Raw genomic sequence first — 17,249 nt, forward strand, 5'->3', positions numbered from 1 at the left:
TACAGTGTTTGAAGTGTGGTTCTAAAAATGGGGGGAGGTATAATAAAATAAAATGTCTTACACTTATGATAGCTTGTTTGAAGTGTGGTTTCTAAAAAAAATTGGGGAGAAAAAATAAGAATTAAATAATGTCTTACACCTATGATAGCTTGTTTAAAGTGTGGTTCTAAAAAAAAGTGGGGGAAAATAATAAAAATAAAATAAATTGTCTTACAGTGTTTGAAGTGTGGTTCTAAAAATGGGGGGAGGTATAATAAAATAAAATAAAATAAAATAAAGTCTTACACCTATGGTAGCTTGTTTGAAGTGTGGTTCTAAAAAAATAAGGGAAAATAATAAAATAAAATAAATAAAGTCTTACACCTATGGTAGCTTGTTTGAAGTGTGGTTCTAAAAAATGAGGGAAAATAATAAAATAAAATAAATAAAGTCTTACACCTATGGTAGCTTGTTTAAAGTGTGGTTATAAAAAAATAAGGGAAAATAATAAAATAAAATAAATAAAGTCTTACACCTATGGTAGCTTGTTTGAAGTGTGGTTCTAAAAAAATAAGGGAAAATAATAAAATAAAATAAAATAAAGTCTTACACCTATGGTAGCTTGTTTAAAGTGTGGTTATAAAAAAATAAGGGAAAATAATAAAATAAAATAAAGTCTTACACCTATGGTAGCTTGTTTGAAGTGTGGTTCTAAAAAATGGGGGGAAATAACAAAAATTAAATAAAGTCTTACACCTATGGTAGCTTGTTTGAAGTGTGGTTCTAAAAAAATAAGGGAAAATAATAAAATAAAATAAATAAAGTCTTACACCTATGGTAGCTTGTTTGAAGTGTGGTTCTAAAAAATTGGGGGGGGGAAACAAAGTTAAATAAAATAAAAATAAAATGAAAATCTTACACCTATGATAGCTTGTTTGAAAATAAAATAACTGAAACAGCTGAATCACTGAAACATGAAATGTCTGGGCAAATACAATAATGTGGTTTATCATTCATCCATATGTCTCTCTGACGTGCCACTGTCTGTCACTATTTCCGACGAAAGCTGCAGTCTGAGAGAACAATGAAGATCTGTCTCTCAGAGCGGCATATGCTCACAGCAAACAACACTTGAACAACTGCAGAAGAAAGACACACCACTAGTGTTTAATGTTCCTAACACAAACAATCTGCATCGGAAATGTGCCTGCATGAGGCAAGACGACAGTGGCATATATTTAGATCTGAAAAACTGTGCACATTAGAAAGACAGAAAGAGAAAAGAGACTCTCAGTCCGTCTGTACGTCTATCTCTCTCTCCATCTATCAATCTATCTACTTTACTTACAAGTGGAGAAATGTATAGATTGATGAAACAGCATGTCATTTAAATGTAATGTAAAAATATAGAGGAGTAACATGACTTAAGATTTCTCAAAATTTGATATAAGGTTTTGCTCACCCCATAGCACAGTGTTGTCAACAAACCAATAATGCTATAAAGTGAACACTAGATCACCTTGTCTAACTGCTTTCAAATTATAACCCATGGCCATTTGGTTTCTCTGTGGGCCTCACAGATCTAATTTGCTTATATCTCCTTCACTTACATTAATTTCAAATTCCAGTCCAATTTGTGCTGCATGAACATCAGCAGCCGAATCAGACGTCAAGGGAGGTGGTTCAGATAGCAGCAGGCTAACCGTGCGTCGCTAACCTTTCGCCCCCTCTTCTCGGTTCCGTACCGCCCCGCCACCGCCCAGACGCCCGACGGGGACGGTGCAAATTAAAGCACGCTCACCTAATCCTTTATCATCCTTTCCACCCAATTTCCGTCCAGTATTTTTAATATTAGATTATGACCTTGTCTTTCATAACCAGGTTAAGTATTCTCTTTTTTTCTCTCGACTTGAACGCTCTCTTTTCCTTTGAGAGTTCTATGTGCTTAAATGAAATAGCGCTTGTACGCCACTGGGTGAGGTTTGCAAGTTTATCACGTGGTGCCGCAGGTCAAAGGTCAGATAGCATGTTTAAATAATGACAGCTGAGGACGGCGGTGTGGTGAAGTGTTGCTCTTACTGCTTCTCTGTTTGATACCCGCAGTAACTTGCTAACCAATCTGCTCACATTTTATAAGGGGAAAGAGTCAAGGTTGCATAAACGCATGAAATGGAGACTGAATTGACAGTTTAAATTCACTTAAATAAACCGTGATGAATGTTGCAGTCCAAATTACATACTAAAAATGGCAGATAGCACTCTTACTGTTGCTCATACTTATTAAAAATCATATAAACATACTTTTACGGTTAATGTGTAACCTGACCTCACTGCTTGTACTATAGACATAAAAAAAAAAAAAAAAAAAAAAAAACTTGAGTTGTTCAAATGGAAGCCTGTTTCCATCACTGAATAAAAGATGAAAAAAGGTAATTGCGACTTATCTCACAGTTCAGTTTTTTGATTTAAATTAAATTTGAATTGATACAAACTCTAAATTCTGACTTTTTAATTCTGACTTACTTAATTGTGAGATATAAACTCGCAATTGTGAGTTACAAAGTCAGTATTGCGTGATATAAACAGATTTTCTCCAAATTACGAGTTTATTTCTTGCATGAATTGCGAATTTATATCTCCCAGTTGACTTTTTTTAGAATTGTGAGTTTATATTGCACAATTATAACTTTTTATTTCAGAATTGCAAATTTATATCCCACAATTGTAACTTTTTTCGCTGAATTGGGAGTTTATATCCAGCCATTGTGACTTTTTTCTCAGAATTGAGTTTATATCCCGCAATTGACTTTTTCTGAGAATTGTGAGTTTATATCCCATCATTGTGACTTTTTTTCTTAGAATTGTGATTTTATATCTAACAGTTTACTTTTTTTATCAGAATTGCGAGTTTATATCCCACAATTTTGACTCTTTGCGAGTTTATATCCTGCAATTGTGATTTTTTACAGAATTGTGAGTTTATATCTCACAACTGTGAATTTTTTCAGAATTATATAGAATTATAATTTTTTATTTTAGAATTGCAAATTTATATCCCACAATTGTGACTTTTTTCTCTGAATTGCAAGTTTATATCACACAATTGTGACTTTTTTCTCCGAATTGCAAGTTTATATCACACAACTGTGACTTTTTCTCTCAGAATTGCAAGTTTATATCACACAATTGTGACTTTTTTCTCCGAATTGCAAGTTTATATCACACAACTGTGACTTTTTCTCTCAGAATTGCAAGTTTATATCACATAATTGTGACTTTTTCTCTCAGAATTGCCAGTTTATGTGCTGCAATTGTGACTTTTTTCCCTCTAAATTGCAAGTTTATATCTGCCAGTTGTGACTTTTTATTCAGAATTGCTAGTTTATATCTCACAATAAACTGCGAGTTTATGTCGCAATAAATTGCAAATTTATATCTTGCAATTAACTTTTTTCTCAGAATTATGAGTTTATATCCCACAATTATTACTTTTGCAAGTTTATATCCCGCAATTGTGACTTTTTTCTGTGAATTGCGAGTTTATATCACACAATAGTGACTTTTCTTTCTCAGAATTGCGAGTTTATATCTTGCAATTGTGACTTTTTTCTCAGAATTGCGAGTTTTTATCTCAGAATTGTGACTTTTTTCTCAGAATTGCGAGTTTATATCTCACAATTGTGACTTTTTTTCTAAGAATTGCGAGTTTATCTCACAATTGTTAATTTACTCAGAATTGCTAGTTTATATCACTCAATTGTGACTTTTCTTTCTCAGAATTGTGAGTGTATATCCAGCAATTATGACTTTTTTTCTCTAAATTGTGAGCTTATTGTGACTTTTCTTTCTCAGAATTGTGAGTGTATATCCAGCAATTATGACTTTTTTCTCTGAATTGTGAGTTTATATCTTGCAATTGTGACTTTCTCTCAGAATTGCAAGTTTATGTGCTGCAATTGTGACTTTTTTCCTCTAAATTGCAAGTTTATATCTGGCAATTGTGACTTTTTTTCTCTGAATTGTGAGTTTATATCGCTCAATTGTGACTTTTTTTCTTAGAGTTGACAGAGTTACCGAGTAATGTTTTATTCAGTGCATAAATGGGCTTCTATTTCTTTAATTACTGTTCTGAGCGTTAAAGTGGATGAAATAAAAGCCCCCAGAACACCCCATTTTAGTGGTGATGATGGTTTCAGGCAAAAATCATTTATTTTCTTCAGAGAAGAAAAAAAACAAAAATTGGCAAAAATCAATATCTTTTTTTTTTTTTAGAAAAACAAACATTTTGTTACTTTATGATTCTGACAAAACCCTTCTTGCTTGGCATAAATTAAAGCATGCAACACTCTTTATTCAGACTGAATCTGGCTCTGTGATACTGACCTTGAGAATTTCCAGCAAAATGATGTTGTACACTATTAGGATTGCTCAAAGCGAGTTGTTGTGAGATCAGGAAAGATTGAGCGTAAAACGAGCACACATGTTCATCTCAGCTGCACTGCACAGGGGACTGACACACATACAGACAGGGAATGTAATAACTGATGGGCTTATACTGGCTTAGCTACCTGTGACACTTGACATTTATCAGACTACATCAAACACACACACAGATGCATTTCTCCTCATTCGTCCTTTCTAAGATGTAATTTAGCAGGTGAACAGACTGTACTAAATCTGATAGTGGTGAGGTCATGCATTTTTTTTCAGCTGGCTTCAATCTCATAATGCTTGTCCATGGAGGTTTGTGTCTACAAAATATTTGAAAGACATATTCATAGTTTTATCTAAGACATTTAGTAGGAAATATACAGGATATCACTGAGTGTGCCTGAGTAGTTCACTCTGTTCTTGGGCTTATGTTCTGTACACACTTATACCCACCTGCTTAATGCCGTGAAAAATGAGAAGCTTATATATTATATTCATTTTGTTTACCAGTATTCTTAAATTTGACATTATCATTTATTAAATTCAAGAATTCCTCATTTTTATCACTCTATGCATTCCTTGGGATTTGAACCCATGAGCTTGGCTCTGCTTGAGCTACATGAACGACAGTTTAGGAGCTGTGTTGCCAACACTGATCTAACAAAACCAGACAACTGCATGATGGCCAGATGGATTCTTCATGTTTTAGGCTACCCTAACAAACCAAGGTGGGCAATGTGAACTACTTTAACTGACAGTTCTTGGCCAGAGCAAGTCATAATGTAAACCAGTCTTGATGCCGACAGGCAAAAGTCTAGCTAAATGAGACTATCCAGTTGCACGAGGCACTACAGGACATCAGACTTCAACACCTGAAACTGAAAAGACAAGTAAGGCAAAACTGAAGACACCGAAGAAATTGAAATGGCGAGTAAAAAGAGGAAAGAAAGAATGAGCATGTCACATTCCACACTCCGGCAAGCCAAATCACAAAACCTCGGATGGGAGAGGAAGAGGGAAACAAAAAGTGACAGAGAGGAGGGTGGCAGGGCGAGGGGGTGTCACACATTGAGATCCCACCTCAGTGTAAATAGTTTTATTTTCCATTTGCAGCACACAGCCACTGCACTTGTCATGCTGACAGCGAGAGGGAAATCTGTGTTCATGCTGGGAAAGTGAGGGACATTTCTTTATTTCTTCCCTTTCAATTTCACTCCCTTCACTGTATCATCTCCTCCAAGCCCAAGAACCCTCTAGTTTTGGGTGAGAAACTCTCTGGGTAGAGTTTGTGTATGTTTTAGTACAAGATTGTTATCTTCAAGTTAGACACAGTACATAAATCAGCTGAAAACAAATTTAAAAAGCAAAATGTCAGAGTGACAGACAGACGGATGGGCAGACGTACTTACAAATGTCTCGTCCTCAGAGTCCAGATCGTAATCTGGCTGTACTGCGTATCCAGACTGAACGACTGAATTTGACTGAACTGTTTGGGTATTCAATTATTCTGTCCATCCATGGACAGACAGACAGACGGATAGATGGATAGATAGAATGACCGAACGGACGATGGATGGATGGATGGGTGGATGGATGGATGGATGGATGGGTGGATGGGTGGGTGGATGGGTGGATGGATGGATGGATGGGTGGATGGATGGATGGATGGATGGATGGTTGGATGGATGGATGGTTGGATGGATGGTTGGATGGATGGGTGGGTGGGTGGGTGGGTAGACAGACAGATAGATAGAATGATAGAATGACAGACAGAGACAGAAAGACGGATGGATGGATAAATAGTATGACAACGAACAAACGAAAGATAGATAGATTATGGATATATAGGTAGATGGATGGATGGATGGATGGATGGATGGATGGATAGATTTATGGATGGACTGATTGATGGATGATGGATAGATAGATCGAATGACAAAAAACAAACGAGCGAACGAACGAATTTATGATTGGCAGGTTGATGGATGGATGAATAAATAGAATCATAGAATGACAGACAGACAGAGACAGAAAGACAGATGGATGGATGGATGGATGGATAGAATGACAACAAACAAAAGAAAGATAGATGATGGATGGATGGATGGATGGATGGATAGAACACAGAATGACAGAAAGACAGATCGAGAGGTAGATAGATAGATAGATAGAATGACAGAAAGACAGAGACAAATACGGATGGATGGATGGATAGTATGACAACGAACAAACGAAAGATAGATAGATTATGGATAGATAGGTAGATGGATGGATGGATGGATGGATGGATAGATTGACGGATGGACTGATTGATGGATGATGGATAGATAGATCGAATGACAAAACAAACAAACGAGCGAACGAACGAATTAATGATTGGCAGGTTGATGGATGGATGAATAAATAGAATCATAGAATGACAGACAGACAGAGACAGAAAGACAGATGGATGGATGGATAGAATGACAACAAACGAAAGAAAGATAGATGATGGATGGATGGATGGATGGATAAATAGAATCACAGAATGATAGATAGAACAGACAGACAGAAAGTGTCCTTTCAGAAAACAGTAATACTGGAATAACTTTTTTTTGCTAATCACATCACAGGGATTTAAACCTTCATGTCTTCAGCAAATCCTTGAATAATTTCTACACTGGCATCAAAGAAATGGAACCCTGAAGGCCTTTTCACATGACTAGTGTCAACTTTACTCAGTGCACTCCACTCATTAAAGAGAAATGTCCAGTTACATCTACTACTGTGGATGGATGAATGGATAGAAAGATGGATAGATAATTCAGGCTAGTAAACACAACCCAGAAAAGCAGACAAGTGAACAAAAATGGCCAAAACCTGGGGGGTAATTAAATTTTCCCTCTATCTGAAATGAAGACAGCAATGTCACATCAGTATCACACCCCTGTTCACACCTTTGTCGCATATTCCTGTCAATCAACAGTCACCGCAGGACATCCTGTTTATGAATGGCGGCTGCTTAATGAGGTTTCACATGTTTTAAGAGAGACAAAACGTTAGCTAAATATTCCCCGTCTGTCGTCTCGTCTCCTTATCATCCGCCTCACATCTCTGCTCACCAGCGCTGAGGAACCACCCGAGCGTAAAAGATGAAATTGTTTGCTTACAATGCATGGGACATTTCTATGAGAAGTCTGAAGTGAATTTAAAACACGTTCAATAAAGGAAGTGACCCAGGGCTGTTTTTCTCTCCAACGCGAAGGAAGCGGTTGACCCTGCTAAAAGTGCGACTGTCGATGTACCAGCGCTTCTGAAACCAGCCTGAATACAGAAATCCTAACAGGGTCAGATAAGACGGAACAAGACAATGAATTATCAGTAAACCCAGATAATTACGAACTCTGCGAATCGGCGGCACCAAAAATATCACAGCGCTCTGAATAGAGAGTCTTTAAGGAGGCAGGAGAAAATAGTATTTCATATTAATATTAAAGATCCGCAGCACAGGAGGGCTAATGATGCCCTGGATGCCTATTAATGATACATAATAGAGAATTCTGGAAGTCTGCGCGCTCCATTCGGGAGGCAGGCTATTGGAAGTCCAGTCACTTGGCTGTGTTCAATCACATACAGAATTTAAATGCAGTTTTTCCAGGAAACAGTCATGTCCTGTCAGGGAGACAATGCGCTGTTTCTTTCAGGAGACATTTTGTGGAATAAAAGACAAAGCAGACAGGAATGAGAAAATACAACCAAAGCTTGAGGAAATGAGGGGCAATTACAAATGGTCAATACCTGCCTTTTCAATTATCTCAGGCAACGCTGCCAAACATGGCACCTATTGGCTCTTGTTAAAATGAAGTGGTGAGTCTGACGTGCCTGGGCAAAGTCTTACCAGTGAGCTGGTGTAGGTGGGGTCAGAGGTGTCTTCCTGCAGATAACGGGACAGGCCGAAGTCCGACACCTTGCAGACGAGGTTGCTGTTTACCAGGATGTTGCGGGCGGCCAGGTCTCGGTGGACGTAGTTCATCTCTGACAGGTACTTCATGCCTGCAGCAATTCCCCTCAACATCCCCACCAACTGGATCACTGTGAACTGCCCATCGTTTTGCTGTCACAAAAGATAAAAAAATGCAGATATAACATTTATGTCAAAGCTCAACCTCAACCAAAGGAGCTCCTAGTGTCTAGCTGTACGCATAATTTTGGTTTTATCTGGTAATGAAAAAATTTAACTACTTCCACTTCACTTTATTTTAAAATATTTAACATGATTTGTTAAAGTAGGACTTGCACTAGGATACAAGTTACTGTTTCTGGAACAAAATTCCTTTCAAGTAAACATATTTTAGGATAGACAGATTGAACAAATGAACGAATGAATGATAGATAGATAGATAGATAGATAGATAGATAGATAGATAGATAGATAGATAGATAGATAGATAGATAGATAGATAGATAGATAGATAGATAGATAGATAGATAGATGACAGAATGATACAATATAATGATAGAACGAACATATGAATGAACAAATGATAGAATGACAGAGCGATAGAATGAACAATAGAATGAAAAATAGAATGAATGAACAAACTAACAAATGATAGATAGATGGATAGAATGAACCATCAAACGAACAAACAATAGATAGATAGATAGATAGATACACAGAACGATAGAATGATAGAACAAACAAATGACAGAATGACAGAGCATTAGATAGAATGACAGAACAAATGACAGACAGATAGATAGACAGAATGATAGATAGATAATAGAACGAAAAAATTATAGATAGAATGATAGCACAATTGTATTTAGTTTATGTATTTCATCATTTTTAGTAAACAGATTTTCATGAACTTCGGTGTAAAAATACTTTTTTTCCCAGAATGCAATGCCTCATCTGTGCTATTTTTATTTATTTATTTTTTGAGTTGTATGTCATTAAGGTTTCTGTAGAGTGTATGAAGCATATGAACCACATGACCCACACCCCATTTTCAAGGGGCTTTCTGAACTTGGATGAACATCAAGGAACCACGCTTGAGTTCACACCAACATTCACACCAGCCAAACCAATCAACATTTGACTTCCCACAGACTCACATCCACATTAGTAGCTCTAGTGTGAAATGGCCCAGAGTCTGGAGGTCCTCCATAAACCACTGCTGTATCTCAACCGTACCCTTGATCCAGCTGCAGTAGACTGTCTTCGCAATTAACGCGAAATCAAACAGCTGCAAGCCGCTCTGAGACGTAAATGTGCTTTAATCTTTCAGAAACAAGTTAATTAATAAAAGATCGTTTCATACAGAGGCAGACCCTTCAATAATTTGAGATAAACAGCAGCACGGATTAAATAAATATCTTGTGCATAAAAAGAGACATTGATTTTCCTTTCCGTGTACCATTTGTGTTTAATGTCTCTTCATCAGTAGCTGTCTAAACCGTGTTTACAGCACACAGTAGGAGACCTTACAGTTCCTTCGAAACTTCTGCACGCAGCCACCATGTTGCACAAGCGAACGCTTTGAACCAAACGCACGATAACAAACAGGGGTGAGGGGTGTGGATCGATGGCGACGCTACTCGGATGTGGTGGATTTCTAAGCCAACTTCAAAGAGCCCCTTTATTGCGGCACCAGATCAAAGCTAGAGAGAACCAATCCATGAGATTGAAAAAAATGGGCTGAACATCGATTAAGCAGTGTATTTCTCCACACCAGAGGGAAAGAATGAATCAGACAGACAGAGAGAGACAGAAAGACACACACACAGAGGATGCTTGTTTTGGATGTGGCACTTACCCTAAGGAAGGAGTCGAGCGCCCCATTCTCCATGAACTCTGTCACTATCATGACCGGCCGGCTCTTGGTGACCACACCCTCCAGGCGGATGATGTTGGGGTGGTCAAACTGCCCCATGATTGATGCCTCGGATAGGAAGTCACGCCTCTGCTTCTCAGAATAGCCTGCCTTCAGTGTTTTGATGGCAACGTAGATCTCTCGTTTTCCAGGCAGTTTCAGTCGACCTTTATACACCTCCCCGAATTCACCTGGGGCGCACAAAGACGATGAATGAGTGAAAGACTAGTTCTGAATCTCTCCAGTTGTTTCATTATGGCTTGTTACTGGGTGAAGCTTTAAGAACATCTGAGCAGTTTTGGCTAAATTGTATGTATGGATGGAATGGTAGAGGTGAAAGATCTAAGCTCAGAACCAAAAGTAGAAGAAACAAATGTCTATGATCTGTCTAGCGGTGTACAAAGCTGTGAATCAAGAAATTACAGCAAATTAACGGAAGTCAGATCCTAAGGTGAAAAAAATATATATTATACAATTTATATTATAATGGAATATATGGAAGCAAACAATATCAATAGTAAAGAATGGGTTTGAGTCACAAAGTGTTTTCTGAAGTAGTGTGAACTTAGATATTTTGCATAAAAGTGAAAAATTTGTGTGTATATATATATATTAAGTTCACACTTCTTCAGAAAACAATTTGTGGTTCAAACCCATTGCTATTGATTTGTTTGAAATCCAAAAAAAAAAAAAAATCAAATAAATATATATATATATTTTTTTATTATTATTATTTTTTTTTTAAATATATATATTATAATTGAACTTGATTGAATGATATGAAATCAAACCAAATTTAAAAAAAAAAAAAAAAAAAAAAAAAATGGGTTTATGTCATCCAGTGTTTCCTTAAATAGTATGACTGCTAATTTGCAAAAAATACAACAAAAAAAAATGTATTGGCCAAACCAAATGCATTTTGATATTTTATTATTATTATTATTACATAATTTATAGTGACTAAAAGCCCTAAAAGTCCCAAAGTTTCAGTGCAAAGCAATTTTAAGACATCAAATTGTGAGTATTAAAGCTTATAAATTACAAAAATAAAGCTGATGCGTACAACTTTTCCAGTGTAATTTATAGCCAGTGTTTAGACCGTAATTAATTTGTAGGCTGACTGAAACAATGTGGCACACTGCCAACACAATGGCAGCTTTCTAAACATAGTTCTGTCGATTGCATTAGTTTGGGTCTTGACTACAATTAGCCTTGGAGTACTAAAAAACTCAATACTTAACAAAACACTTCAAAAGTGGTGTCAAGATGTGTTAGCTTAACAGTGAAGGATCTGGACTGTTTCCACTATATAATTCAGGAATGAGTCACCAGGGTCATTCTGACCTTCAGTATGTCATCAAACCCCAGGGTGCTTTATGGAGACTCTCCTTACAATAACCTCACAGAAAGCAACTTTGAGCAAAACCAAGCTTGATTATACTTGTGTGGCCCCAGAAGTGCTCTAAAATCAATAAAGCTCAAGATAAAATGGGCAAAAATAGTAAAGGATAGAATAAAGAGAAACTTTGTCAACTTTGACTTGAGTTTTAGCGCTAAAAGGTTGAGAGTATTTGTTATGATCTGTGTGAAATCCATATGAGGTGCATCTGTGGATTAACTTGAGCTGTCTGAAGCACAGCAGACTGTGAGTCATAACGCGTCTCCGCCGCCACTCGCCAAGAAGATGAGGAGAAGGGCACAGACCCTCAAGACGCTGTTGTGAGTCCTACTTGAGTTTGTGAGTAAATGTAGACATACTGAAGGCTTATAAAAATACAGAGAGGTAGATGTGGTTCAAATCTGTCTGAGAGAATTGGCTGCGTAACAGTTGTGGCTTTTTATTTTCAAGCTTTTGCCCATAAACTTTTAAGCCTATTATAAAAGGTGCAATAAACAAGCAACACACCTGCCCCAATAACTTCCTCAATCTTGACAGTGGAGACGTCTATTTCCTTGGCGAATTCTCTGACGGCTTCATTAGGATCTTCGTAGGTGAAGGGGTCGATGTAGATCTTTATCCCCGGAGAGCCTGGCAGGGTCGGGCAGCCCATGGGCGTGTGGCAGTTAGACAAATCTGGCCTCAAAGTGAGTTCTACAACACAAACGAATTGCACAATTCACTAAAACGCTCTGAAGTTTCCTTTCCATGCTGTTATTAATGGTCTTCATTTCAATGCAGTTGTAAAAACATTATGCTAAATCTATTTTACGATCTCAACAGAAGCCGGTCAAGTCTAAGCAGGTTATTATGAACCATTTCGGTTTTAATGCATTTATCGAAGCAGTAAATAAACAAATCCAATATGAGTGGTTAAACAAGTGGCAATCTACAATAGAGTGGATTTATCTGAAATATGAAAATGATTGCTGCGTCCTTCGCCTGCTGCTGACGACATCAATAGTTTCTCTCATAAAAACACTGAAATAAACAGGGTTGTGAATTGATTTTAAAACTCAGACCAAAGGATTTGGTTAACGTTTCTGCATTTTGTAATATGGTATTAAAATGAAACGAATTTTAAGCTTGAACATTTCAGTAGATATACTTTGTACTTGATGAGTTTCTTATGCTCATCAAGGATGCATTTATTTTAAAAATGCAGAAAAAAACAGCAATATTGTGAAATATTATTTCAATGTAAAATAACAGTTTTCTATGTGAATATATTTTAAAATGTAATTTATTCCTGTGATGCAAAGCTGAATTTTCAGCATCATTACTCCAGTCGTCTAAGATGTTGATTTACTATCAATGTTGAAAACAGTTGTGCAGCTTAATATTTTATTGGAACCTTTGGTACTTTTTTAAAGAATACTTTAATAAAACGAAAAAACAAGGTAAAAAAAACAAAAAAAGAAATCTTTTGTAACAATAAAAACAACCATTTAAAAGTTTGTGGTCAGTAATTTTTTATTCTTTCTTTTTTTTTTAAGAAATCACCAAGGATGTGTTAAATTGATAAAAAAGTGATAGCAAAGACTTGTATTGTTTGTTAGAAAAGATTTCTAATTTAAATAAATGCTATTCTAAAACAGGTATCTTAAATTGTAGTAATATTTCACAATATTACTGTTTTTACCATCCTTTCTTTTTATAAATGCAGCAAAAATATGGCTGACCACAATTATATAAACAATGTTTTTTTTTACTTTTTAAATGATATATATGATCTATAAATAACAACAGAATAACAACAACAACAACAACAGAAAAAAAAAACATTTCAGGTATATTTAATATTTATAACAAGATTCATTAGATGACATTATAGACTTCAAATACCCCCCAAAAGTGTTTTTAATCATTTTTAATATAATAAAACTTAGTATGACCACATTTTGTTTTATATATTTTCATATGTACAGGTCGAACTAAGTATTTTGTTTCATTTTTACAAAAAATAAAGTAAACCATTTACTTGGATTTAATGCTTTTTACATATATAATTTACATTTGGCTCATTTAATTTAATGCAAAAAAACAAAATGAAACTCATCTTTGACCCATATGCTCTAAACAAAAACACTTAAATGAATAGCTAACTTAAAAATTAAAATTCTATCATTAATTACTCACCCTTATGTAACTCCAATCCAAACCTCTAAGACCTAATGAAGATATTTTTGATGAAATTCAAGAGTTTTCTGACCCTACATAGACAGCAATGCAACTACCACGTTCAAGGCCAACAAAGGTAGTAAGGACATTAATAAAATAGTCCATGTGACATCAGTGGTTCAACAATAATTTATGACGCTACAAGAAAGCTTTTTGTGTTCAAAGAAAACAAAAATAACAACTTTATTCAACAATTTCTTCACTTCCGTGTCAGTCTTTGTCACACATTCAGAAGAGTACATGACGTACAAAATATGGACTATTTTAATAATGTCCTTACTACCTTTCCGGGCCTTGAACATATCAGTTGTGTTGCTGTCTATGCAAGGTCAGAAAGCTCTCGGATTTCATCCAAAATATCTTAATGTGTGTTCATAAGGTGAACAAAGTTCTTACTGGTTTGGAACAACATGAAGGTCAGTAATTATATTAGAAGTTTCATTTGTGGGTGAACTATCCCTTTAAAAAAAATTAAATACACTATATGTGTACAGTATATGTACATATTCTGTAATAGCTGTTATTGAGTATTTTTGCTAAGTACACAGTTGGCATCAATTACTTCTTCAAAAGTACTAAAGAACCATTAACGGAATTGTTAAGTGGAGCTGAAGTCTTTAATCTCCAAAACCTAGAAATAAATCTAACCTCTATTGCCAGCCATTACAATATTTATTCTCCCTCTTTCTGCTTCTTTTTTTCCCCCTCTCTTTAAAAACATTATGGATTCATGGCTGCTGACTATGACATCATTAAACAGCAGTGGCAACACAAGACAGTTGCAGCGAATCTCTCTCTCTCTCGCTCTGCTTCTCCAATAGAGCCGAATCAAATTCTCTTCTGCCTTTATCCCCCACAGGACCTCATAAACAGATAACGCAGACACGCTATCAAACTGCTCTTCATGGCAGAAGATGAAACTTCATGTGTAAACATCAGTATATATGTGTGTGAGAGAGGATGCAGAAAGTAATCTCAGCGAATCAGAGAGAACCAGCAACCCACACAAATAAACCAAACATTAAAAAAGCTCTAAAACGAGGTGTTCATATCCGCTGCCCAATAAGATGAGACCCAAAAGCAGGTGTGGAGGCTGATGCAATCACACTGAAAGACACAGGCAAGAGTCGCCAACGTCTGCTTCAGAAGAGGTGAGCGCTGACTCGGACGCTGGAGGGTGGAGAGACCGGGGTTTGTCACCCAGCGTGACAGGAAGGCCAAGAGACATTCAAGTCTTCTGGCACAATAATAACCCATCCAGCATGAGCCTTACTGACAGCCCTAGATTCTAGACAACTGTGTGAAATGAATCGAAATTCACTTCATTTGCTGTCTTAAAAAATTGTAAAAAAAAAAAAAAAAAAAGTTTGAGTTTTATTATGCACAATTCAACAATGCAAATCATAAAAAAGGTTAGTTTTTATGATCTTTCATCATAATATAACTTTTATGACTGCTGAAATTACTTTTCTGCTTTTCTTTTGTTGCCATGTGAGCTGGGAAAAATAATAATAATAAATAAAATAACCATCAAATCTTACTTGATAGGCCTACTGTAAACTCAAGCCCCATTCTACATTATTTGTGACCTAATATTCACCGAAAATGTGTCTCATTATTATTCTCATGTTGACTTTAAAGGGTCATATCTAGAGAAAAGTTAGAAATAAAACACTGCTTATTTTTGATTTATATTTATTTATTTTAATAAAATCTATCTATCTATCTATCTATCTATCTATCTATCTATCTATCTATCTATCTATCAATTATTTATAATAATGATTTATTTATTAGAAACAATCTATCCATTAATCTATTCATCTACCTATTATTATCTATCTTATTAGAAACAATCTATCTAACCATCAATCCATCCATCCATCCATCAATCCATCCAACAAAATAATTTGATTTTTAGAATATTTATAGCATATCCATCTATCCATCCATCAAAGTAACTTTTTAAAATAAATTATTAAATTTAAAATTAACAGTAAAATGATTGTTTTCTTAATTTGGAATATTTATAGCATACCTATCAATCAACATTTTTTTTAAATTTTAAATAAATTACTATGACAATGAATTTGATTATCATTCAATTTATTGTTATTTATTTAATAAAAAAAATATTTAAAGTATATCCATCCATCCAACAGTAAAATTATATAGTGTATTTATTACAAAAAAATTAACAGTAAAATCATTGATGCTTATTTCCTAATTTAGAATAATTACAGCATATCCATATATCATCCATTCAACAAAATAACTTGATTTTTAGAATATTTATAGTATATCCATCTATCCATCCAACAAAATTACTTTTTAAAAATAAATTATTAAATTTAAAATTAACAGTACAATTATTGATATTTATTTCTTAACTTAGAATATTTATAGAATACTTATTAAAATTAAAATGATCAGTAAAATTATTGATATTTATTTCCTAATTTAGAATATTTATAGCATATCTATCTTTTAATGCATCTAACAAAATAATTTTCTTTTTTTTTTATTTTAAATAAATTACTATTAAAATGAAATTATCCATCAAATTAAAATAGTTATAGTATATCCATCCTTCCAACAAAATAACCTATTTGATTTTTTTAATTTGAAACAAATTATTCAAATTCAAATAAAATGAACAGTAAAATTATTGATATTTATTTCTTAATTTAGAATATTGATAGTGTATTTATTACAATTAAAATTATCGGTAAAATTATTGATATCTTTTTCTTTATTTAAAATATTTATAGCGTATTTATCCATCCAACAAAATAACTTGATTTTTTTTTTCCATTTTAAATAAATTGTTAAAATTAACAGTAAAATTATGGATGTTTATTTCCTAATTTAGAATAGAATATCTATACATCCATCCATTCAACAAAATAACTTGATTTTTTTAATAAATTACTATTAAAATTAAATTATCATTAAAATTATTTAGATTTATTTCGTAATTTAGAATATTTATAGTTTATCTATTCATCCAACAAAATAACCTTATTAGATATTTTTTAAAATACATTATTAAAATTGAATGATCATTAAAATTATTTGTGTTTATTTCTTAATTTAGAACATTTATAGTATATCAATTTATCCATCTACCCATCCATCCATCCATCCATCCATCCATACAACAAAATAACTGTAATTGACTTTTTTATTTGAAATTAGTTATTAAAACTAAAATTAACAGTAAAATTATTTATATTTAATTCCTAATTTAGAATATTTATAGCATATGTATCCATTCATGTTTTAATCTATTCAACTATTTTTTTTTAATTTTACATAAATTATTAAAACTAAAGCAAGTATTATTATCATTATATTATTATTAC

At 34.3% G+C, this 17,249-nt stretch overlaps 1 protein-coding gene across 1 annotated transcript in view; it reads right to left on the bottom strand.

The window, feature by feature from the left end:
* The window catches only part of ephb1 (EPH receptor B1), a 194,193-nt gene that overhangs the window by 15,474 nt on the left and 161,470 nt on the right, over positions 1–17,249 (bottom strand). The window contains exons 11-13 of the mRNA XM_073849352.1: positions 12,172–12,357; positions 10,209–10,456; positions 8,288–8,503 (exon numbers count right to left, since the gene is read on the bottom strand). Of these exons, the coding sequence (XP_073705453.1) occupies positions 8,288–8,503; positions 10,209–10,456; positions 12,172–12,357 (650 nt within the window). The remainder of the gene's footprint in view (positions 1–8,287; positions 8,504–10,208; positions 10,457–12,171; positions 12,358–17,249) is intronic.

The sequence above is a fragment of the Garra rufa genome, chromosome 10 (assembly GCF_049309525.1).
Source record: "Garra rufa chromosome 10, GarRuf1.0, whole genome shotgun sequence".
Taxonomy (NCBI): Eukaryota; Metazoa; Chordata; class Actinopteri; order Cypriniformes; family Cyprinidae; genus Garra; species Garra rufa.